At 41.4% G+C, this 26,098-nt stretch overlaps 2 protein-coding genes across 8 annotated transcripts in view; one reads left to right on the forward strand and one right to left on the reverse strand.

The window, feature by feature from the left end:
- Positions 1–26,098, forward strand: part of OLAH (oleoyl-ACP hydrolase) — a 113,701-nt gene that overhangs the window by 27,133 nt on the left and 60,470 nt on the right. For 3 of the 6 annotated variants that reach the window (XM_075125881.1, XM_075125878.1, XM_075125879.1), the window contains one exon: positions 19,693–19,797. The exons of the other annotated variants lie outside the window; for them this stretch is intronic. The gene's annotated coding sequence lies outside the window, so the exon portion shown is untranslated. The remainder of the gene's footprint in view (positions 1–19,692; positions 19,798–26,098) is intronic. 6 annotated transcript variants of the gene reach the window in all.
- CROT (carnitine O-octanoyltransferase) overlaps positions 1–26,098 on the reverse strand; it is a 35,485-nt gene that overhangs the window by 5,564 nt on the left and 3,823 nt on the right. For both annotated transcript variants that reach the window (XR_007354939.2, XM_048838050.2), the window contains exons 3-13: positions 18,293–18,417; positions 14,043–14,224; positions 13,708–13,832; positions 11,237–11,345; positions 8,348–8,441; positions 8,131–8,256; positions 7,383–7,484; positions 6,335–6,418; positions 6,139–6,246; positions 5,740–5,870; positions 4,082–4,205 (exon numbers count right to left, since the gene is read on the reverse strand). Coding sequence is in view for 1 of the 2 variants with exons in the window: in XM_048838050.2 (XP_048694007.2) it covers positions 4,082–4,205; positions 5,740–5,870; positions 6,139–6,246; positions 6,335–6,418; positions 7,383–7,484; positions 8,131–8,256; positions 8,348–8,441; positions 11,237–11,345; positions 13,708–13,832; positions 14,043–14,224; positions 18,293–18,417 (1,310 nt within the window). In the remaining variant the exon portion in view is untranslated. The remainder of the gene's footprint in view (positions 1–4,081; positions 4,206–5,739; positions 5,871–6,138; positions 6,247–6,334; positions 6,419–7,382; positions 7,485–8,130; positions 8,257–8,347; positions 8,442–11,236; positions 11,346–13,707; positions 13,833–14,042; positions 14,225–18,292; positions 18,418–26,098) is intronic.

Raw genomic sequence — 26,098 nt, forward strand, 5'->3', positions numbered from 1 at the left:
TGATACCCCATAGTTAGAGTACTCATCCAGCACATAGGGAACCCGGGTTCAAATCCCAGCTCCCAGCTGATTCAGAGCAGGGACTTGAACCCAGTTCTCCCTCATGAGTGCCCTAACCACTGGGCAGTGGGTTAGTCTGCAGTGGTCTCCCAATTTCTGCTGTTGAAGCTGTTCCACTATCATTGGGCCTGAGAGACAGAGAATGATTCTACAGCCTGGTGGTTCCACGTTCCAGTCCCTGCTCCACTAAATATTTAAGTCTTTCATACAAGTGGAATAGCTTCAACAGGAGACATTGAGAAAGCCACAGCCCAGTGCTAGGGGCACTCACCTAGGAGATGGAAAAACTGGGTTCAGGTCAGGCACAGCAGGGATCCAAACCCAGGATCCAAATCCACATCCTGGTAAGTGCCTTAACCACTGGGCATGGGGGAAGAGGGGCACCACCTCTGTTCTTCGGAAAGGGCTGATCTAGCCTAGGTGCCTAACTCCAGGAGAGGATTCATGGCTGAATCCCAAGCAGAGACTGGCACCCAACTCCCTTTGAGGAGCGGTGTATAGGCCACAGCCCTCACCTCAGCATTCCCTACTGGCTAGTTTATGCAGTGCTCAGCTAAGCATGCTAGCACCTGTGAATCAATTTTTTAGGCACCTAGCTCTCCCCACACACTGTAGAGGGAGCCTGGACGCCTAAATTGGAGTTTGGAGCGTTGCAGTGCTCTAGTCCCCCTTGTGAATCTAGCCCAGAGGTGTCGCTGTCCAGGTTAGTGAGACACTGAAAAGAGCTGCCATAAAGCTGAGTGTTACAGATTAAAAGGGGAGTAGATTGAGCTTTTAAATGGATGAGCACTAGGGAAGCTCTTAGCTTTATTACGTTATTAAAGATTGTCAGATAGACTGGCTCACTGCTAGGTCCCAACTCAATCTGCCTAGGCAAAGCCCTGTTAATGCCAATGGAGGATCAGATTGCAGGATCCAGGCCTAAGCTGTTGTAGTTAACAATGAGTAAATACAGAAATATAATAAAATACAGGGGGCAAAAGACAACAGCATTAGTAGAAGGAATTTACTGAAAGAAGAACAGAGAGGAGTAAGAACAAATAGCTAGAGATTTTAAAAAGTGTTTTGAGAAAAAAGAAAAGGAGTACTTGTGGCACCTTACAGACTAACAAATTTATTTGAGCATAAGCTTGCGTGAGCTACAGCTCACTTCATTGGATGCATTCAGTGTTTTGAGAAAGAATACTATCAAATTATATCAGAGGACAGAAAAATAAGAGAACCAATGGGCCCATTAATATGATAGCAAAGCAAGGTTAACTTGGTTATTGAAAAATAATGACTTCTTTGCATCAGCAGAATATTGGCAATGCATCCATAAGAACGGCCATACTGGGTCAGACCAATGGTCCATCTAGCCCAGTATCCTGTCTTTTGACAGCAGCCAGTGTCAGGTGCCCCAGAGGGGATGAACAGAACAGGCAATCACTAAGTGATCATCCTCTGCTGCCCACTTCCAGTTCCTTGAAAACAGAGGCTAGGAACATTCAGAGCATGGGGTTGAATCCCAGCCCATCCTGGCTAATAGCCATTGATGGACCTATCCTCCAGGAACTTAACTAGTTTCACAGATGGATTGCGTGTTGTGTGAAGAAGTACTTCTTTTTGTTTATTTTGAACTTGCTGACTGATGTACTTCTGAGTATTAATGAGAAAAGACTGGAAAAAACTGAGTTTATTGAAACAATGGAACAGCTATTTAGCTGTCATGTAAAATGAGGGGTTACTTTCATGGATTATATGAAATTAGGAGTAAGTCAAGGAGCTGGAACTGTTCAGTTACTTTTAGAAAATCTTTTCATACAAGACAGGTGTCATGTGACTGGAAAACAGTTCAAATGTTTGCAAGAGAGGGTTCTAGGAAAGAGGCTGAAAATGACAGATATGTATCTTTAACAACTATATAAAGAAAAGCTAGAAATTACACTTTAAAAATGCATTTGAAAAAGTTCAGTTCAGGAGTGAGACAGCACGGATTTGTGAGAGGAGAGTAACTTCAGAATAATCTAATTAGTTTTCCAACAATTATTGGTTTAGACAGATGAGAAAAATTAGGGTCAATATACCAGGTCTTTCTGAAAGCTTTTGACAATGCGATGGGGTGAGCAACTGCAAAAACACTCTAAACACTGTTTGACTCTAGTGATAAGTACCCCAACTGCATTTCTCTGGTCTTTACTTATTCTTCCCAGTGCAGAATTGCCCATTTGTAAGAACTTTTCCCCCAGCATGCATTTTCTGGAGCTGGCCCTTTAAATTTGGCAAAGGCAAACAGCTGTAGCCCTGACCGGGTTAGTTTGCAAATGGCTGCTGCAGCTTTCTGTTATTCAGTTAGTAAGTACATGTTGTTTTGTACACTCTCTCATGGGTTGGATAATAAGTGTAAGGGTAAAGTTAAGCCAGCCAGGGGTAGGAAAGAATTTTTCATTGATCATGCTCTCTCCTTCCTCTAGCTAGCTATAGGTTTGTTTGTTTGCCAATTAGTGTTGTTGCCCATCATCATGGTTTTAAAAGTACAAGAGTTTTGATTATGTTTAACCACAGATTTTAGAGAGAGAAATTCTACTAGTTAGTCTATTCTCCTGGCAATGTAAGCAAAAATATAAGTTAGAGGTGGCACGGTTGTCAGCAAACTGCTCCAAACACTAAGCCTAAGATCTGTTTCTACTCTGATGCTACATTCCATTTATTTATTTATGAAGCCCCTTTGAGCAAATATGGTGGATAATGGTAACAGAAGGATACAAACTGAAATGGTCAATAACTGATGGGCTCTTAGCAACAACAAACTATTAAACTTACAAGGAAAGGAAAAGAAGGGATGAGATAGTAAGGCTCTGTTTTTGCAAAGCTCTTAAGCACATGTTTAACTTTTAAGCACCTACTTAAGTGCACCCTATTCAGCAAAGCAGATAAGCATGTGCTTTAAGTCCCATGAAGTTCATCAAAAGTAACAGCATTCAGAAGTAGAAGAGACAGCAGCTGGGATGAAATTTAAAATGATGAAGGGAATCAGAAAAATGGAGAGGAAGACAGATCCCAAGGGATCAGTGCTAGAAACAGCAAAGTTCAATATTAATTGGCTGTATGAGTCTGACTGTAAGAAGATAATTGAAGACAGCAAACGGAAAAGCAGGGAGGAAGATAAGAAAACAAGGGGAAGTCAGATTTGAGTGATGGCATTAAATGTCAGAGTTTTAAAGCAGCAGCACAAATGGATAAGAAGCTAATGAAGTGAAGAGGAGAGAAGAAATAAGGATAGTAAAGCGAAGCATCAAACAGATGTGGTTTGGAGGAACACTGCTATGTAAGCCCAGTATCCAAGATGAAGAACATGAAGAGAAGCTTTGGATTTTTTCTAAAATATGTAAACACATCTTGCAAGATCCTTTCCCTGCTCATCTCCTCAGGCTCCCAGACAGGTGCAGTGGGAGAAGCAGAGAAAGAAACTTTCAGCAACAGCCTGCACCTGGGGAGAGAGAGAAGCAGGTTCTGCTGGTAAGCTAAACCTTTTGAAGCTTGGGGAGAGGACGGGACAGGGGGAAACAGAAGAGAAGAAAGGTCAGCTCCCCAGCTCAAGTATTCAGGAGATGAAAGACTCTTAGACTTTAGAATCAGTCCTGCTGACAGCAACTTCCCCGTGCAGATTTCACACACACAGACGAGTGCACCTCCCAGACTCCATGCCTCACAGTGATGAGTCTGCAATTGGCATAGCACTGACCACACTTAATTGGGAGGGGGGGAGCTGCATGTGTGGGAGGTATGACATAAAGCTGAGTTACAAACAAAAATAAAATTTAAAATTAAAAATAAAGTGGGGTCATATACTGCAGTTCACCTAAGATAGCAAAATTCTGAGAGCCAGCCCTGGTGGTGACATCCCCACTTGAATTAACTAGCAGAAGATGACTTCTTCTCCAGTTACTGACACAATTAATGGCATATTCTCTTATCTAAAGTAGATCAGATGGCAAGTCTTTTAAATACATTACAGCTAAAGCAGATTTTCAATACTTACACTGCAAGATGGATCCAGCATGGATTTGCACCACTCCACGGCTTCCACTGTACATGGTCTCATAGTCTCTGTGCGTCCATGGTAGAAACGTCTGGTCATAGCAGTTTCATAACAGCAGCCTGGGCTAAGAAGGCAAATTAGGACAGAGTGTCTCACTACAATGATAAATCTTTTCTCCACTCTAAAGGAAAAATGTCATATAAAAGATATTCTATCCCATTACACTCAATTACAAGCAAGAGTAAGCCACTCATTTTCTTTTAAGTGTCTGAAATGTAATACAGATTACTCAACCATAAGGAAGTTTTCAAGAGGCAAGTTAGGACTAAGAAAATTCAGATGCCATTATAAAAAAAATCTGGACTGTTTTATGAGCTGCTTTTTGTAAATTCTAAGGCTTCCATACCCCATTATGTAGGTGAGTGGAAAGTAAGCAAGCTTCAATTTCCTATGTATTCTTCCATCAAAGTTAAAGGAGAGAAGGCATCTGCCCCACACAAGTCTCACAGATTGGGAGAATCCACTAGTAACAAGAGGCATCTACAAACAAGTTTAAGAAGGGTCCCTACCCAGATTGTTTTTGTTGGGCAATTAATATAACCCAGTGTTCAATGACCTGTGCCAGGAATGTGCCTTTTTGCAGATGACACCCTCGGGCAACTATTTGCCAGCTTTGTGATGACTCACTTTTAAACTATTTTAAATACTAACAAATGGTAGTAAAGGCACGGGTAAAGGAGGGACATAATCACCAGCAAAGAGAGTCTCCAATAACCTTTAGCTGGGAGTACAAAATAAAACCTTCCTCAGCCACCTGCCTAGTGTGCAAGGACAGGAACTTGGTTGTATGCTATCTTTTCGTTATGCCATTATAACTTTTACAGGGAGCCTTTGTTGGTGATGGACAGGATGACAACAGAGAGTCTGCTAAGGCTTTTTACAGGATTGGGATTTTGGAAGAGAGAGATTTATCACCACAGAATGATGTTTAATTATAAGACTACAGATGAGGCTTTCATCTGCACCTGGGCCAAATCCCCTTATATAGGAATGAGCAATTAGTGAGGTATGCTGTGTTGGTCACAGGATATTAGAGACACAAGGCGGGTGAGATAATACCTTTACTGGACTAACTTCTCTGTTAGTGAGAGAGACAAGCTTTTGAGCTTACACAGACCTGAAAAAGAGTTATGTGAGTTAAAAAATTTGTCTCTCTCACCAGTAGAAGTTGGTCCAATAAAAGATATTACTTCACCCACCCTGTCTCTCACTTAGTGAGGTAATATAGATCCTTGTGGCCAAGTCTTTGCTTATCATTTACCCAGTACTTCCTATGTGTATGTTTTATGGAATGTTAATAAAGCTCTGGCTGGCTGCCCTCCATCTTACAGTACTTGCAGTATAGCACCTACCACACCGTGACATAAAGGACTTGCTCCTGCACCTTTTGAAGTCAATGGCAGAAATCCTGCTGACTTCAGTGGAAGAGGATCAGGTCCTGTATAACTAAATAAAACATTATAATGACATATTTCTTCATTCTTCTGTGGCTGCAGTAAAACATAAAATGGGATGCAAAGCCCTTTGTATTTGCCCAGATTTGTCAGTTTGTTCAACTATACATTTAATTGCTAGCCTGGGTAATAAACTTTTCTTACTGTCCATGAAGTTTATAATAGGCCAGCTGGAGGCCAAGCTGAACAAATGTATCAGGATGAAGTCCCTTCTTCTTGGTCAGTGCTTTGCCAAAGGATGTAAAGGCATAATTCACTAGCTGCAAGTCAGATACCTGACAAATAAAAAATTTGTTACCATAGGAGAATTCAGCAACTGCTCTAATCACAACCTGCTTCAGTTCAAATATAATGAACTGCACATTCACCTCACAAAACAATGGATCAGGTTTACCCTGATGTAACTCCCCTGGCTTCAGTGGAGCTACCTCAGGATTGAATCTGTCCCAGTGGTCTTTGTTCTCTGGCCTGGAGCAAGGCCAGCTACTAACGTTTAGAAAAAATGAAAGTCTCAGTCATCACTAAGAGATAGAGAAACTTCACCTGCTGAGAATACCGTTCTTTAGCATGTCCAATGTCATTTAGCACATTCTGGTTCAACGTGAAAACAAGTTCTTCTGGCCATGGGATGTCCCGTACTTTATCCGATCCCTGTTTTGTTTTTTAAATAAAAGAGGAATCAATATCCGTAAGAGAGGAAATGCTAATTAATAAGGATGGAAACTTAATGGATACATACCTTCCACCTTCCCTCACTTTCAATAATCCTCTGATCAACATAAGAGCACAGGACTATCATAGCCATGGCATCAAAAGGAGAATGCTAGAACACATGAGACAATATACTGTGATGGTTGCATAGCTAAAAGTTGATCGAGCCTCCTTATTTCCACCCCCATTCCTTCTTAATTATGCTGAAGGTTTTCCTGTGTTGTGTAGAATTCATTAAGAGATTACACTTCTAGCCCTTCTATCTGTACAGATAGAGCCCCAGTATTTATCTACTCTCTTGATAGCTCTGCAGCCAGATAGACTGGCTGCAGAGACACCGGGTAAGGCACAGATCTGGGCAGAAACAACGTCTTCCTATGTGAGAGAGCAGTGCTTAGCATGTTTTGGGCACTACTGTCATACAAGCAAATAATAAAGCTACTAACTTACAAATTTTTTTGCATGATATTTCCCTTCTCTTTGAACTCCTATTGATCAAATTCAAGAAACTCCCTCATTAAAAGAAAAGGAGTACTTGTGGCACCTTAGAGACTAACCAATTTATTTGAGCATGAGCTTTCGTGAGCTACAGCTCACTTCATCGGATGCATACTGTGGAAACTGCAGAAGACATTATATACACAGAGACCAGCAGGAGAGTGGGGTGGGAGGAGGTATTGTTTCATGGTCTCTGTGTATATAATGTCTTCTGCAGTTTCCACAGTATGCATCCGATGAAGTGAGCTGTAGCTCACGAAAGCTCATGCTCAAATAAATTGGTTAGTCTCTAAGGTGCCACAAGTACTCCTTTTCTTTTTGTGAATATAGACTAACACGGCTGTTACTCTGAATCCCTCATTAAAATATTTCTGAAAGTAAGCACTGCAATATCCTCTTCAGAAATGTACAGCACCTATCCTGGGATGCTTGCCAGATAAGGTGCCCTATATGTGAAACTTCACTAAAGAAAAACAAGTTTAAACCTGTAAAAAAAATATTCCATTGTGGAAGGGGAAAAACTGACAAAGGATCCCACTGTAAATAAGCTAGGAAAAAGGGAATCATATTTTACTTACATCACAGTTTGAACCAAATGTCCCATTGGAAAATAGTATGCTGTTGTAGGATTTGTCTCCCCAGCGTATGGTTGGATCTCCTGTTAGAGCCAACTTGATGATCTAAATCAAGAATTAATATCATGGGGTTTAGAACTATCTAAATGTGCGCCAGAGTCCTGTCACATTACACTGGAAGTATCTGGATCCTTTTTTTAATGAGTACCAACCTCCACACTTGAAAGCAGCTATGATTTACTGCACTGGACAAGACACTGTCCCTGCCCTAAGGAGTTTTTAGATGAGCCATGACTAAGAAGGCTCTCTGCATGACAGCAGACATGCCGAAAATGGAACAAATATATAGCCATCCGAATAAAAACCATCTGTACAAGTCTGGTGTTAGGTGTTTAAAAATAAAAGTCCAGATCCTGGTGGTCAGAGCTTCTGTGCCCTGTGAAATTCATGGGGGTGCAGAGGGGTTGAGGGTAAATGTATACCACATTTACACCTCCAATATCCTAGATGTGGCAGGCATTGGTCCAGTCCTGACCATCAACAGGAGGCAATGAATCACGGCCATGCCCATTTTCCTATGCTAGAGGGGCCAGGACACAATGGCGTAAGACCTTTTAGATTGCTAAGGGAATCTTCAGGCAGATGGTTAAGATGGCTTTCCAGAATATTTTATAAAAACAAATCACATATACAATGAGAGACAAAAGTTGGTTAAAGGGAGAAGTAAAATTATTCTGAAATCTGTAACTACCGGAGTACAATCCTCAGGGGTTCCATGGGGACTGGAATCATCCAGGGAGATCACAAACAAACTGCTCTGAATTTTTTCCAGTAGACAAAAGTTCTTTGGATCGAGATTAATTAAATATTCACGTGTCTAGAAGACAATGAAAAAGTGATTAAATAATTCAAATGTTGCAAATCCAGTCAATCAACATTTTTCTGAAAGACCACTGAAATTTTCCAACCTCTGCCCATTGGGTTCTCTCCCCACTTGTTAAAGCCGCCAGCCCTGGTCCATCAGGTTCATTATGGCACCTCTTTTGGATGTAAGCAAGTTGCCTTTAAGAAGATTTTTAAAATTAGTAAAATAGAATGAAGACAGACACTGGATAAAAGTTGTTCACTTTAGTAGGCCAGGAGTCTGGTTAATATTTCTTATTCCATATCTAATAATCAGATTAAGTGAACTTTCAAGAAGTGTATCAACCCTGCTCAGGACACATGACTTTTTTAATACCTTTTCTGCACTGGGGATTTGCCCTGATTTCAGCTCTGGGGACTGCTGCACCAATGCAAACCCATAGTTTAGACAAAGAAAAACACAATTTGCACCACTGACACTTAACTCCGTTTCAAACATGGTACACCTCTAATGGTGCATGTCACACTTTCCATATCCACACTAGGGGTTTGCATGGGTACAGTTATATTGGTGACTAGCTACCAGTAGCTGAATAAGGGCAAATCTCCAATCCACACAAGGCCTGAGAATCATAGGAGGGAATCATATTCCACCCCAGCCAGCTGAGATTGTATTATGCACCAAACCTTAAACAATGTAACAAGGTTTCTCTTCTTAATCTTTGCTTGCACCAGCACTTCAAAAAACTTCATTCAAAGCTTTGTACTCTGACAGTTTTACCTGTAAAAGTGACTCTTCACATACTGTACTTCATGTTCTCTGTCTACCTTTTTCCCCCTTTTAAAAAACCTCTCTCTGAATTTTTAAGAATTCATATGCAGTTATTTGGCACTTTCACCTATTAAACACTAGTACCAATCAGTATTTAAACAACATCTATACAGATGTATTCATCTATAGCAAGTGAAGCGAACCAGATATACCACCCTCAATATCAGGTTATCTGTAAACCAGAACTGTAATACCCATAAGTAGCAGCAGGTTTTTGTGTATCATTGAATTAACCTATTTGGCATTTCTTGTTAGGAACTTGTTTGATTTCTATTTGTTCCTTCCTTTAGTGTTTGCTTGATCCACCACAACTCTCAGTAAGTTGTTCCAATAGCTAATTACCCTCACTATTAAAAACTTGTGCCTTATTTCAAGTCTGATTTTTGTCTAGCTTTAGCTTGAAGCCATTTGTCTCTAGACAAGAAGCCATTATAAATATTTTTGTTGTACAGGTAGGTACTTATAGTCTGTGATCAAGTCCCCCTTCAACTGTCTTTGTTAAACTAAATAGACTGAGCTCTTGGAATCTACCCATGTAAGATTTCCAATAATTTAATCATTCTTGTGTCTCTTTACTGAACCCTTTCCAAATTTATCATCAACATCCTTTTTGAACTGTGGACTCTAGAACTGGACACAGTATTCCAGCAGCAGTCACACCAATGCCAAATACAGAGATAATATAACCTCCCTATTCGGTATTTCCATTTGTACATCCAAGGATCATATTAACCCTTTTGGAAACAGCAGCACACTGGCAGCTCATATTCAACTGATTATCCACTGTGACCCCAAGTTTTTTCGTAGTCACTGCTTACCAGGACACAGTCCCTCATCCTGTAAATATGGTCTCTATACTTTGTTCCTAGATATACAACTTTAAATTTGGCCAGTAATGACTTGGATAAGGACCAGGAATGGCTTGGATTGACTTGAGGAGTTACTCTAGATCTACACCAGCAGAATTTGGCCCATAGGGTAAACCAGCATGTGCACAGTCTAGTAATATTACCAGTCTGTAAAGTTAGCATCTTCACCTATTTTTCGGATTCCTCAAAACACTTCTGAGAAATGTGTAATGATTATATTAGTGGTAATCATTAATAATTATTGAGGAAATTCAGAAATTTCATGTGCTAAGAGGAAGTATACATATGGCAGCTCCTTGGAGAGAGAGAGTATCTGTTTTGACAATAAATACCTAGCAGTGTGCTCTAACACCGAGGCCTACAATATATAGGGCCACATTCTCTCTCACTCTCTCCACCCCTCTTCCCACTAATACAGCTCCTTTGCATTCCCTTAGTGGCACAAAAGTCCAAAAAGCAGGTCAGACTTTCCAGGCCTTGGTGTAGGGGTGAGATATGTGGCTGGAGTGCCGCTGTATTCCAGAAATCCCCAACTGGCAAAAAAGGCCCTTAAACATGTTACCAGACAACACATGTTACGGCTCAATCCTGCCTCTGTGGAGCTCAGCAGCAGGAAATATGGCCAATGTATCACTGCCAAAACGTGACTTCACATGCACAGCTTCGATTATGTTTAAAATGTGGTCAGGAGGGAACAAAGGGAGTGTAGTGGTGGGTTTTGTTTGGTTGGCTTTTTGTTAATGATTGATGAATATCTCATTGCTACATGGATTGGTTCTCAAAAAAAGATATCACATATAATCCTGATACAGTTTCATGAAATGAACCCCAACATGTAATTGATATTTGCTACCCAAACACCTTCACGGTATACTTTTAGCATCCTACATTTGCTTGTTGTTCCAGGCACCTTACCATATTTTGCAATGCCAAGTGCAGGTTCATTTTTCATGCCTATTACAAGCTTTCCTTCACCTTCCAAAACACTTTAAAAATGTATAAGATGTTCAGCTAAAGTTACTTAGTTGCACAGACTACCAAAATACAATAATGGAGGGAAAATTCCAATCCCGCCAAACTTCAACAGAAAATGTTTAAAGGGATTTGCTCAGCCTGAAAAATCGCATTTTTATCTGAAAAATAGGCACCTACTACAGTTTACAAGTAACAGAATTGGAGACGAGCATCCTGCCATGTTAAGCATTCCAATTTTGTACAGTCTGGACTTTCATGGAGTGCTGTTCTTTTGTATTTCATTGTGCAGCTCAATTAATATGAAGTAATTTAAAAACCTGAAAATCTCTGGGGGGCTCAGTATATGACCTTCATGTACAGCATCAAAAGCAAACACTCGACCTTGACACAGGACTATTAAGTGGGATGGGCATTCACCTTCACTCTCTGAAAGGAAGATAAAACAAATATGAGAACACAACACTTTTTGGAAAAAGTTATAATGTGAGTGAGAGAGAGAGAGGGGAGACAAGTTAGAGACACACTTAAGTGACCAGGTACAAATACAGCACATTATTTTGGCCTTTAACATTTAAGACTTTGTACATTTAAAAAAAGCAACCAAGACCAAACTGGTCATCTACTTTCAGAGAGCAATTCTATGTTTTTTCTGCAGTTTGGAAATAAGTCTTGAAGGCTGCATTTGCAAGATTATCTGACAGAATCCACAGACGCATGAACCTTGATTATTATTAACCCTCATCAATGTTTACTGCCATGTTCATAACTTTAACAAATTTATAAGTGGGGAGGCTATTCTTACATCAGAGAGCAGAAATACTAAATGGAAAATCACCCGCATACTGATGAAAGAAAAGATGACACTGGGTGAAGTTTTAGAGGGTGGGCATAGCAAGTGGCTCCAAAGATAAGCAAAAACACTTCACAACACGTTGTACACATTTTTGTCTATGCAAATCAGGAGTTAATGCACAAATGGATCAGCTAGTACCCAATTTGCATATGCAAATTTGAGCATTTGAGCACTGATACATGGATGTTTAACATTATGGAGAGATGTAGTTGTTGCACACACCACTGGAAGTCCTGCCCATAATTGCCTATACAATCTTATTAGTTATGCCACACACAAAAATTATTAACATAAAGTTAAAGTTTGACCAAGTTCAAGAATGTTAAGACAAAAAAAAGGTTAGAATTGCAAGGAACACAGAGCTAGCATTGCACTTCTCAAACTAGGCCTCTACACAACCTTAACTCTGCCCCATAGCTCTGCCTTAAAAAAATGAGAAATGTAAACTATATCCATAGAGCTCCATTTAACAAATGCCTATAAAAATGTCTTAATCTTAGTCATATAGTAATTTTGTTGGGTTACGTCTTTCTTCATGATCATATTGTAAAATACACAACGAAATTTATAAGTTCCTGATTTAAATAAATAGCAAAATTAAGGAAATCATTCCCCCTTAAGAATGTCATCTACAGAGATCATGAAATTACAGCACTTACATGAAAAGAGCAAAAACTAGTGGAGTGACAAATTATCACATGTATGAAAACTTACAAAAACAAGGTGCTGTCGTGAACATCTGAAATACACTACACGCCAAAAAGGGAGATAACAGGTTTTCATCTTCACAGGGACACAGCTGAGGTTCTTCGGGTGCTTTGAGAAATGCAACCATAACTCTGCATTCTCTGAGTTTCTATTGTTTGGATTTTCTTCTATGTTTTATTTTTAAACCAATGTTCTTGAAAGGTCATATACCCTCAAACCATTGTTATGTGCCTGCAACCTTAACTTTTCTTTAAAAAATGTAAGAAATTCCCATACATAAAAGTTTATTACAGTCCTAACAAGGGATTGGGAAGGGAAGGAGAATAGGGAAGGCCTCCCACTTCCTCTTGACTTCCTGAGCTCTGGAGGAGAGGCACCTCACTAATCCCACACCTCCTAAGGTCTATAGGAGGGGGGCTCCACCTCTGAGAACCTTAAGAGATATATAGGAGTGTACTGAGGTAAGTGCATCAACATCTTTCTGAGCCTTATGAGATTTCTCGGGGAATCCCCAATCTTTACAAGGCGCATTAAGCGGAGCCCCATGGCTCTTATGCTTGTCAGTTCCACAAAAGCAGTAGGAGTTTAGCGGGATGGATTACATGGGCCACTGGGGCAGGTGGACTTCTGACAAGAAGAAGTGAGAGCTGGATGGGAAGCTGAGAATTGGAGGGAGGGGGAAACATATCAGAACATATGGCGAGCATGTCCCTGAAAAATGGGGACAGGGATAGGATTTACAACTCCATATTGTAATTTTACAATACATGGCACGCATATTTACTATTGGCATATGTAAGTGTGATTAAGCTACAAACAAATAATTTTGAAATAACCCCTTTCATTCAACAGCAAGAAGGAAGCACTAAATACTGTACCAAAAGGGGCATGAGGGCTAAAGTAAGTTAGTCCATTCCTGATGCTCTAACTCTTTATTTGTATCTGACCTGATTCTTTTATCTTTGTCTGTATCCAACCTAATTATAAAGATCAATTCCAGTTTAGAAGGTGCCACAAAGGCATCACCTCAGCTGTGGGATGTACAGAGTGCATAGATTAGCAACCCTATAACACCAATGTATAGCTAATCAAAATGCTCTTCAGCTACAGGCAGGTTTTTAAAACAGACAAAAATATAGTGTTTGTTTCATGATTAACATGGCCACACTTTAGTCCTGCAACATAAAATCAGTTGTCTGTTATGCTAGGAAAGTTGTATATGTTTACCAGTTCTAAAATAGTTGCCTAAAGAATCTCTAGTAATTCCTGGAATCTTGCAAGTGCAGAACAGCATTCGGAATTGGTTCATGTCCAGAGGCTTATTTCCATGTCTATGCACAACCAATTTTTCCCTGCAGTAAACAGAATATACAAAAGCATAGATTCTGATTAACTTTTAAGCATGAGGTAAAAATTACACCAACAAATCAAATATGGCAAAATTCATCCCCGAGTACAGTGGAGTTACATCAAGGAAGAACTTGTCCCATATTGTTCATGACTGTAAGCATGCACAGTACACTGATATTTAGAAGCAATTATATTTTTTTTAAATGTCTTACGTTCTTATTAGTTCCCAGTATTTCAAGGTATGCCATATTGTTATGCATCCTCTTTCTATTTGAGTTCCTTCTTTTGGTGACCAATAGTGTTCAAGATAAGGGCCTGCGCCTCCAAAGTTATAATATATTTGTGTTGGTATGCGAGCATCAAGATAAGCCACATTCAGCCACCATTCTTCTAGCTGAAAAGGAATAGAGATTAGCATCATAATATATTTTAGGCATACCTCTATAATAATCACTTGATTGTTCTACTGTACCTATCTAATTTTTTGTTACTTTTTAATACTCTGAAATAGTTCCTGAACTGTGAAAGGCAGACTAGTGATCCACAAAGCACTTACTGATAGTACTGAGACAGCTACGTTACATTTCCAGGTGCTATGTTACATTACTTTCTTAATATTAATTTTCCTTGTCACCAGTTGTTGTAGCTGTTGACTGCTGCAGTTGCCAGAGATTATTTTCTGATGAGATTACAAATTTAGCTGACAAAGCTAAGTGTTAATGTAATAGACTTCTGTAAGATACCTGATTTGGTACTGCACAATATTTTGATTAACAAAACTAGAACAATACAAAATTAACATGGCACAAATTATATGTATTAAAACCTGGCTAACTGACAGGTCTCAAGAAAACCTGAAGACGAACTTTGTGTAAGCTTGTCTCTCTCTCAACAATAGACATTGGTCCAATAAAAGACATATTATCTATTATCTAACCCACCTTTTCTATCTAGCTCTCAACATATAATTGTAAATGGGCAATAATCATTGAGCAACTGTGTTTCTAGTGGGGTTCCTCAGGGATCATTTTTGGCCCTACACCAGTGGTCCCCAAACAGTGGGGTGCACCCCCTACGGGGGCACGGAGGAATGTTCAGCGGAGGCGCAGCGGGGCTTGGGCCAGTCCCTACAGGGTGCGGGGAAAGAGTGCCACCCAGCCCTGCTCTGTCCCCATCTCTGCTCCAGCCCTGGCCCCGACCGCGGCTCTGCTCCCAGCCCTGGGCCCAGCCTGGGCATAGCCTCGACCCCCAGCCCTGCCCTCAGCCCTGGCCTTGGCCCATGGCCCCACTCCCAGCTGCAGCACCATCCATCGCCATGGCCTGGGCCTCTGGCCCACGACCGCAGCTTCGGTCCCTGACTGCGGCTCCTGGAAGCACGGGCAAATTACATTAGCGGCAAGGGGGGCACAACTTAAAAAGTTTGGGGACCACTGCTCTACACTATTTAACTTTTTTATCAATGACCAGGAAGAAAACAGTTTGCAGATGACACAAATATTAGGGGTATGGTAAATAATGCAGAGGGCAGGTCACTAATACAGAGCAATCTGGATCGCCTGGTAAGCTGGGCATGAGTAAACAATGTGCATTTTAATAAGGCTAAATGTAAATTTATACCTCTAGGAACAAAGAATATAAGCTTTAGTTACAGGATGTATCCTGGGAAACAGTGACTCTGCAAAAGACTTGTGGGTCACAGTGGATAATCAGCTGAACATGAGCTCCCAGTGTGATACTAAAGGGCTAATGCAATGGATGAATAAACGGGAACACTGAGTAGGAGTAGAGAGGATATATTACTTCTGTATTTGGCATAGGTATGACAGCTACTGGAATACCATGTCCAGTTCTACAGATCACACTTCAAGAAGGATGCTGATTAATTGAAGAGGAGCCCCGAGAATGATTAAAGGACTGGAAAGCATGCTCAATAGTCAAAGATTCAAGGAGCGCAATCTCTTTAGCTCAACAAAGAGAAGGTTAAGAGGGTAACAATGTGTAAGTAGCTACACAGGGAACAAAAACTTGATAATGGGCTCTTCAATCTAGCAGAGAAAGATATAATAAAATCGAGTGGCTGAAAGATGAAGCTAGACCAGAAGTTCTCAAACTGGAGGATGGGCCCCCCGGGGGGGCACAGAATGTATTCTGCTGGGGCGTGAGAAGCTTTGGGGGGGGGAAATTAACTTACTGCACACATTTTACCCACAACAATGAACAACTAGCAAAGCCGATTCCTCCAGACTTATGAGGTCCTCAGATGGCGTTGTGCATTCCGACAGATTTCTGTTAAGCTTGCATAGCATTATACAAAGTCGTTGCCATCTGCACGTTAATCCATTTGCTATGGAGCGGTGTGCACGTTTAATTGTACGCATGGACCACAATCGCAGTTTTGCTTTTGCTTTTATTACAATGTATCGTTGGCTCATTTGTGCAACAGAAAAAAAATAAGTGAAAAACAAAGAAGCTAAAACTGATTCAAGTGAAGCACTGCAGCCACATATATTGGTGTTCAGTAGAACTTCAGAGCTCCGAATAGCAGAGTTACAAACTGACCGGTTAATCAAGCACCTCATTTGGAACTGGAAGTATGCAATCAGGCAGCAGAGACCAAAAAAACCCAAAAACTGTACAGTACAGTACTTTGTGAAATGTTAAGACAAAAAGGAAGTTTAAAAAATTTGACAAGGTAAGGAAACTGTTTCTGTGCTTGTTTCATTTATATTAAAATGGTTAAAGGCAGCATTTTTCTTCTGCATAGTGAAGTTTCAAAGCTGTATTAAGTCAAGTTCAGTTGTAAACTTTTGAAAGAACCATAACGTTTTGTTCAGTTACGAACATTTAGAGTTACAAACAACCTCCATTTCTGAGGCACTCGTAATTCTGAGGTTCTACTGTATGTACTTGTTTGGCGGTGGGGGGGGAGCTGTAAATTCCTACAGACACACAGAAAGGGGGCGTGATCAAATAAGTTTGAAAACCACTGAGGTAGACCAATTCAGACTGGAAATACAACACAGATTTTTAACAGTGGGGGTAACTAATAATTGGGACAACTTACCAAAAGTATGGATGGATTCTCCATCCCTGGCATTTTTAAATCAAAACTTGATATTTTTCTAACAGGAATTAATTCAAGGAAGTTCTATAGCCTGTGTTACCCAGGAGGTCAGATTAGGTCCCTTCTGGTTTTCTAATCTATGAATCATGAATGGGAGGAGAGGTGGTCTATCTGATTATTAGTGATGGGGGAAACAGTCCAAAATATAATTTCTCTGTTCAGAGGTGTTCAACACTATGAAAATTCTTCAGAATACCTGCTCTGAGATAATGTAAGTATAGACATGTTGGGACTGATGACGGTCTTATGAATTCCAAAGAGTGTTTGAAATTTACTAGTAGTTCCTTTTTCTCTTTCTTTTTTGCAAGGCCACCTGACTGTCAGATTGCCATCACCTGTATTATTGCTCTTCAGAAAAAGAAAGACTAGAATGTATGCTCTCTGGGGCACAAACCGTGGGTAAAATTTTCAAAAGTTCCTAAATGACTTAGGAGCCTAAATTCCTCTTTCAAACCTGACTTAGACAATTAGGGGCCTAAGGGCTCATCTACACAGCAAGTTACTATGTGGCTAGCCAGGGTGTGAATCTACAGTGCACCTGCTTGTCACACGCTCCAGGACTTTCATTGGAAAGTGTCCACACAGGGTATTTCTGTGTGGAAAGATGGTGCATCGTACAGTCACACTATGACTTGCCACGCAGTAACTGGCCGTGTAAACAACCCTTAAGAATCATTGCACATTAGTGGGACTTAGGAGCCTCAGTCACCTGGCTGCTTTTGAAAATTTTACTCTTGTGTTGTCTGATTTGTTCTTCAGCGTCTAGTACATTTAGGCTTCTGAGCACTATCACAATACAAATACTAAGTCATCTTCAGCCTGTCCAATACGGCAGAATATGATACCTCAAGATAACTGAGTTAAATCTAAGTTCTTATTTGCTGTAATCTTATTTATGTGATTGTTTACTGAGCCAGCCATAACAAAACGAGTAATAAAACTGGTCCCAGCAATTCATAAATATAAAAATGTTCAACAAAACACTATTTTCATAGATTCCTCCTCCTTTTCCAATTTGTTTAGCTATTAAAATATGTAGGCTTTGTTCAGTCAATAAACACTAGTACTTGTGGGTTTCATATGCAAACGTTGGGCCTGACCCTGAAAACATTCTTGTAAATAACCCTAGTCACATAATAAAGTTATGTAACAAGAATAAGGAAGGGTTGAGCCTAAAGCTCAGCACTTCACAAGATCAGGCCCTATCTAGCTCACTTTCTGATTGTTCTCTGCAAAAATACTGATGTCTTATACTCACAAAACTAGATGTATCAAGATGTATGAGAAACTCATAGGAAATATTTTACAACCTTAAAAAAATCATAATTCAAAACATACCCAATTCTTCTTCTCTTTAGCCCTTTGCAGTAACTTATGCTGCAAGAGTTTTCCAATCCCATGTTCAAACTTTTTAACTATGTCCTCAGTTCTTTGATATTCTTCTTGATTTAGGAATGGTTTTACTGTAAAAAAGGAAAATGTATATAAATACAGATTCATATCAACTCCCCCCGTGCCCTCCCCCATGCAGACCCTGAAGCTGACAGAACCCAAGAGAAATTTTTAAAATAAACACAGATGTCTTTGTTGGAAGAAAAATATATTTTAAAAAGGCCAGAGTAAGTTCTAGGAAATCTTAATGTAAAAATACATTTTAAAAAAATGTAAGTTAAATAAGACTATCACTCCTCTCAAATAAGAGCGGATACAAAAGGCCCGCAATATCAAATAAGTGATTAAATCAAATAAGAGACTGAAAACAGAAATATTTAGGATCTAAGCTGGTAGATACTATGGAGTTCTGTGACTTTGCAGCTCCCATAGAACTCATTCACTAATTAAACTTGTCTCTACTTTGTTTGTGGGCACAGTACCAGCCTAATACATTGGGTGAGTCCACACAGTTGAGAAACACACAGCTATCACATTATTGCATCAAACATAAGCTACTTATCTTCACCTTCAAAGCCCTTCATGGTCTAGCCCAGTGGTGGGCAACCTGCAGCCCATCAGGGTAATCTGCTGGCCACCACTTCCCATAGCTCCCATTGGCCGGGAATTGCAAATTGTGGCCACTGGGAGCTGCGGGCGGCCGTGCCTGTGAATGATCAATGTAAGCCAACTGTCTTGCGGCCTGCCAGGGGATTACCCTGATGGGCCACATGCAGCCCGCGAGCCACAGGTTGCCCAGAACTGGTCTAGCCCCAACCAACCAGTCATCTCTCAATTCACTTTCTAGATAGATACTTACCTCCAATTGGGCAATGATGCCAACCTCCATTGCCGCCTGGTTAAATTTTCAAATAAGCACCTTAGTGTTTTCTCCCTTGCTGCCCCTCATGCTTGGAAGAAGCTCCCTGTAAACATCTGCAAAGTTACCTCCTTATCCTACTTCAAATTCCTCCTTCAAACTCTCCTTTTCCATGATGCCTACAAAAACTTGGTAACGGGTGTGCTGAACCACTGCCTATTATGCTGACCAATACCATCTCACTGTTTTCTTGTACTCCTCCATTTGTATTGTATCATCTGTTGGATATTATACTCAGACTGGAAAGCTCTCTGGGACAGGGACCATCTTTTTTGCTCATACTCTCTTAGCAGCCATACGTAGGCTTTATAATTAATTAAATTAGATAACCTCTTTCTTTGAGTTCCTGATAGTCTCCTGCTCATCACAAAATCTCCTTGGTTAAAATCTAGGGGCCTGATTCTCCAATGTTTTGCACCTTTTGTAGACATTTACACCTGAGGGAAGTGAGTACAAAGTGGATATCCAACTCTGCTATCCTGATTTAGTAGCTCAATACTTCTGAAATACTTTGGGCAAGGCTGCTGCTTTTGTAAGTAAGATCCCTGTATTACCCTTGAGATTGCATGACCATTTATATTGGTTAATACTCTTCCAAGTTTACTTGTATGTTCATAAGATATGTTTAATGGAAATATAGCTATAATGGTCTTTAAAAACACTAAGTCTAGTTGTAATGTTTCCATGGGTCCAATATCTTTTTCTGGCATTCTTTTTCAGTTTTGTATAATTTAGGGTTGGTTTTTTTGGGGTGCTTTCAAATTTTCAATGTGTGTGGAAGGATTATGTCTTCATATAAAACTTTTTATATTTGTTTTGTAGGCTTTCCACCCCAGAGTTGTAACACCCTCACTTATATTTTATACAATATATTCCTTTATCTGGTTTGTCATTTGATGTTTTCAGAAAAGAACCTATTAGTATAGTGCTCATTCTTCATAGTCTCGTGAACAAGTTATTCTAGAGCACAGAACAGTGGTGAATGGTCTGCTGACACTTATCTATTTGTGCGATTAGACTGAATTTTCGACTATGTTCCTAGCAACAGGGAAAAAAGTCAATCCTTGTGTGGGGTAGAAGGTAGGATTTTGGTCTAATGGAGTCTTTCTCCAAACATCTATCCATATGGGTTGCTGAATTATATTTCTCAATCATCATATTTTGGGTATCTTGGAATTTGCACTGAGTAGCATGGGATCTGACAGATTTCCATTGTAACAACTGATCTCTCCTTAGTAATTATCCCTACATCTAAGAAGGTGATTTTTATGTAGCACGGCCAAAGTTTTTCACAGGAACTAGATGTTCTACGCAACACAAGTCTTGGGTATCCCATCTGGCTAACCATGAGCTTGTGCTGTTGTGTGTATGTATATATTTCTTATGGTGTTGCCAAAGTAACTTCTTGTTTACAAAAACTGTGTCTACACTACAGACTTCATGTAGCCACTCCATGCCAGGAGGAAAAACTACCCGCAACGAGCGGCGGTGGCTATGTCAGCAGAAGAGTGTCTCCCGCCGACATAGCGCTGTCCCCACCAGCACTTTTGTCAGTGAAATTTATGTCGGTCAGGGGGGTATTTTTTCACACCCGTGACCGACAAATGTTTTACTGACAAAAGTGCTAGTGTAGACAGACTGAGATTAAAGCTCCTTTTTTCCTCTCTGGTTTTGTGATGAGTATACACAACACACCCAGAAACATGGAATTTTTGCCCCCCCCAAAAAAAAAAATATCATTCTTACCTTTTATTTTATGACTATTTAAGACCATATTTGAGTTTGATTCCTTGTATAGTCCAACACCCACATATTTTACACCAGCATAATTTTGCTTAATAAAAACGTCAGTGTGGCTACACAGACTTAATCCAGTATAGTTTCCAATAAATTTGAAGTCAAGATCTTTTAACTCATTGGGCACAGTACTAAAATGGAGACTTCAACTCATCCAGAAATAAAAATCAGGTTTCACAAATCTACGAAATTGTATTCCCTCAAAGCCTGACCCTACAGTGAGTTCAACAGTGAGGAGTTCCACTGAATTCAATTTTTGCATTGACTTTAGTGGGGATCTGTGCAGGCATAGAAGCCTGCCTGTGTGACAACTGCCATCTCAGTCAATATACCAGGCATTGAATAGGGGACTTCCAGACAGGGTGGACCAATTTAAATCACCATGACGAAAGCCTAAATTTAAATACTCCATTTTAATCAACTCTTCCATTTGTACTTCAGTTATTTTTTAAAGAAAGATGCATTCTCATTGGTTAATCTAACCATTAAACATGTTGATTTACAAGTAAATAGAGCCTTTTAGACTAGATTTGGTACATCTTTTTGGTACCAAGGAGGGTACACAATAACTATATACATTTACTGAAGTAATGACATAACTTAGTATTTTCAGATTCTTATAAACTGTACATTTTTAGTATGCTAGAAAATAGAAAATGACAGATTACTTATTTACTAGATAACTTTTTGCTCATGATTTGTGTCAAGCTGCATTAAGATGGTAAGTGGAATATAATTAAATACGCAACACAGCATAAAATTTATTTTTATTAAACAAAACAAGCCTCTAATGCAGCACATGACCTGATGTGCCATATTCATAAAGCTTGACTTCAAAAGATAAATATTTTCCCCCTGATTCATTCTTTATTAGAAAAACAGTCTAACCTTGAGTCTTTAACGCAAAGTTTTTGATAGAGGCTTATGGATTCAGCATATATGTTTTATTTGAAATGTTTTACAAGATTATAAATAGCATAGGCATTAACATTTTGTATTAAATTTAGATTTCATTTTAAACAGGTTTATTGTTAAAAAGAAAATTAAATAAAAAAAATTATAATTTTTGTATCCACCCTACCTCCAGACCTGAGAGCTGTAACAGACACACATTTTGTGCAGCTCAAGCATAGAAAGGGACACTACACATATTGACCAGGATCCATGTCTATATGTGCATGGAGTTCATTGCAGGATCAGGACCTTAAGCTGCATCTTTCTCTCGAAGTCTTATCATACTAGATTGATAAATATACCTGTGTTGTTTGACCTTTTGGGATTTATGTGGGTGAGTGGGTGTGAGGGTAAACAGTTGAACTAACCTCATTAATAATGTTGAGACCTGCCAAGTTAAATGCAGGGCTGCATGTACAGTTCAAGAGCAAAAGTGTGTAAAACTCTCAGAGCTTTAATTCAGGTATGCTTTATTTATTAATTTGGAGAGATAGGTTTGATTTATAAAGTTCAGTTGTACAAAATCACAGCACATCTTTAATTCCAGTCAACTGCACTAGAGATAGAAAATAAAGTGGGGTTATTTTTGCAACAAATAAATGTTTGAGACACTTTTTTTTTAAAAAAAAACAATATACCCATTAATTTAGCACTCTGCATCAAAAAGAGTGACATAATAGCCTTAGACTTAGACCTTAGCTAGGCCCAGCTACATCACTCAGGGCTGTGAAAAATGTCACGCCCTATGTGATGTAGTTAAGCTGCCCTATCCCCCACCGTAGACTAAGCTAAATTGGTGGAAGAAATCTTCTGTCAACCTAATATCACCTCTCAATAGGGTAGATTTACTACAGTGACATTGCAGTAGTGTCTATATATACTACAGTGGTGTAGCTGGAGCACGGCAGCTGTGCTGCTGTAGCATTTGTAGTATAGATATACCCTCAATTAACCATAGCAACGTAGGGCTTCTCTTCATTGCAACAGTCAGCTTGAGTTAGTATACTCAAGTTACTTCACTCAAGCTACCCTAGCTCAAGTGAAGGTAATCACACAACAAAATAACATTTGAGCTACATAGTGATTTGATTAGTAGAATGATTGCATTAGCAGCTGATGAGTTGTAACTTGAGCAGCTGCATTTCCACTGCTTTACAAGCTAGAGTAGGGTGGGCAAACTTTTGCTCACAAAATTGGGGTTGGGGTATGGGAGGGGGTGAGGGCTCTGGTTGGAGGTGCAGGCTCTGGGCTGGGGCCAGAAATGAGGAGTTCAGCATGCGGGAGGGGGCTCAGGACTGGGGTAGGGGTGCGGGCTCTGGGGTGGGGCTGGGGATGAGAGGTTTGGGGTGCAGGAGGGTGCTCTGGGCTGGGACTGAGGGGTTTGGAGGGAGATCAGGGCTGGGGCATGGGGAGAGGCTCAGGGGTGCAGGCTCCGAACGGCACTTACCTCAAGCGGCTCCCTTCTGCAGCTCCTACATGGAGGCATGGCCAGGTGTCTCTGCACGCTGCCCCATCCCCAGGCACCACCCCTGTAGCTCCCATTGGAGTGCCAGAGGGGGCCATTGGAGCGTGTAGGAGCCGGAGCGAGGCCATGCTGCAGCTTCCAGGAGCCACGTGGAGCAGCCCCCGACCCTGCACCCCGGCTGGAGCGCCAGAGTGGGGCCCTGCCACGCTTCTGGGAGCCGTGTGGTGTAGCCCCCGACCCTAAGGAGCACCGGAGTGGGGCAAGCCCCAGCTTCCACTCCCCAGTGAGAGCTCGCAGGCCAGCTTAAAACAGCTCACGGGCTGGATCCAGTCCAAGGGCTGTAGTTTGCCCAATGCCCACCCCTGAGCTAGAGCATCAGAAGCACTCTAACTTCAGCCCACCTTCTGAGAGTATATTTATATTGCAATAAAACACCTGTGGCTGCCCCAAGTCATCTGACTCAGGCTGGAGGGGCTATAAAATTGCAGTGTAGAGGTTTAGGCTCCGAGCCCAGGCTCTGGGACTCTGAAGGGGAAGGGGAAACCTGAATCAGCTGACATGGGCTAGCCACAGGTGTTTTATTGCAGTGTAGACATACCCTGTGAGTGTCTCTACACTGCATACTAATCCCAGGCTCTGACTCAGGTTTGAGCCCAAATCTCACTTCTATTCACATGCAAATCAATCTGGCTCGGGTCCTAGGACCCTGCTAGAGGACTATGTCAGAGTCTGAGTCCCGCTGTGACTTGGGTCATTTTGTAGTGTGGATGTAGCTTAAGCCGCAGACCAGAGTCAGAAAGTCTGTGTAGTGCAGTCTGGATGCGTTAGTATGTCTGAGACACAGGTCCAGCAATTGTAAAACCAAGGTTACAATACAACATGAACACTCAAGCACAGGCTTGGAAACAACAAGTCCACAAGCCTGGGCCCTACAGTCTCGGGTTCACAACACAATGTAAACATACCCCAACAGGTTAGCATGTTCAGGCTTAAAGCACTGCTTTAGTGGAGCTAGAAACTTGTGTGTGTATATGGATGGGAGTCAGGTTAGGGGCAAAACTCATATCTTGAGCTAACAATGCAGGGAAGACACAGCCATAAGGGGGGGCAAGATCCTGCAACCACAAAACCAACTGGGACTTTTCCACTGATTTCAATGGGAGCAGAATTGGATGCAAAGTGAGTTTGGGGATTTGGGCACAGATCCACAAAGGTACATGGAGGCCTTAGTCTGAGTTTTAGGCACCACTGCATCCATGAAACTCTTGTTCAGCTATCATCTAACCTTGCTCGGTGCCTACATTTCTGATGTAAAAGTTCCTGAGGTGCCTAAGTTTCTGCCTCTGAGCACACGCACTGCTGCCTCACTCTAGGCATGCAGATGCTTATCTCCTCCCAAAGCCCCAGTGCAATCTATGAACTGGGGGTGAGGCAGGCTTCTGCCTATTTCATCCGAGGGCCCCAATCCAGTAGGTGTGCTTAGAAGACACCTACCAGATCAGGTCCCACTCCAAATCCAGCCACCAGAGGAGGTGGTTCCATCACCACCCAGCTTACAACTTTAGGCCACTGGATACAGCATTCACCTGGGATGAGGGAGTCCCAGGTTCAACAGCCATCTTGAACAAAGGCCTCCCAAACTTCTCAGGAGAGTGTTCTAACCACTGAGCTATGGGATAGTCTCTCAGTGTCTTCTGTTGAAGATGTTTCATTTTGGATAAATACTTAGAGTCACGGAGGTGAGGGGGGAGAAAGAATGAAGGACTCTATAGCCTAGTGGTTAGGGCAGCTGCTTGGGTTGTGGGAGACCCAGGGGCCACTCCAACTGCTCTCATTATTTTGCAGCTGTTCTACTGTATATAAATAATGAAAGAGTGAATGGAGCAAGGGAACTGGACTCTGGGTCTCCCACAACCCAGGCTAGAATGTCATTCTCTCTCTCACCCAATGACTAATTATTTATCCAAAGTGGAACAGCTTCAACAGGAGAGACTGAAGGAGACCCATACCAGAATATATCATAGCTAAGTGTGAGAGATCCCTGTTCAAATCGTTTCTCTCCATCAAGCAGAGGGGAAGCTGAACCACCTGTTTCTCCTACATCCCACGTGAGTGCTCTAACCACTGGGCTAAAAGTTATAAGGTGGGCATCTCCTCCTCCAGCCATTTTGGGTAAGGGAGGCAGGTACCTAACTCATGCTCACAAGAAATGGCTTAGACTAGGGGTGGGCAAACTTTTTGGCCTGAGGACCACATCGGTTTTCCGAAATTGTATGGAGGGCCGGTTAAGGGAGGCTGTGCGTCCCCAAACAGCCAGGTGTGGCCCGGCCCCCGCTCCCATCCAACCCCCCCCCATTCCTGACTGCCCCCCCGGGACCCCTGCCCCATCCACCCCTACCTGTCCCCTGACCACCCCTGGACCCTCCAGCCCTGACTGCCCCCCGCCGCCCCATCCAACCGCCCCTCTCATTCCTGACTGCCCCCCACAAGATCCCTATCCCCATTCAACCCCCATGTTCCCCGCCCCCTGACCGCCCCAACCCCTATCCACACCCACGCCCCCTGACCACCACCCTGAACTCCCCTGACCTCTATCCAACCCCCCCGTTCCCTGCCC

This window comes from Caretta caretta, chromosome 2, assembly GCF_965140235.1.
Source record: "Caretta caretta isolate rCarCar2 chromosome 2, rCarCar1.hap1, whole genome shotgun sequence".
Lineage (NCBI taxonomy): Eukaryota > Metazoa > Chordata > Testudines > Cheloniidae > Caretta > Caretta caretta.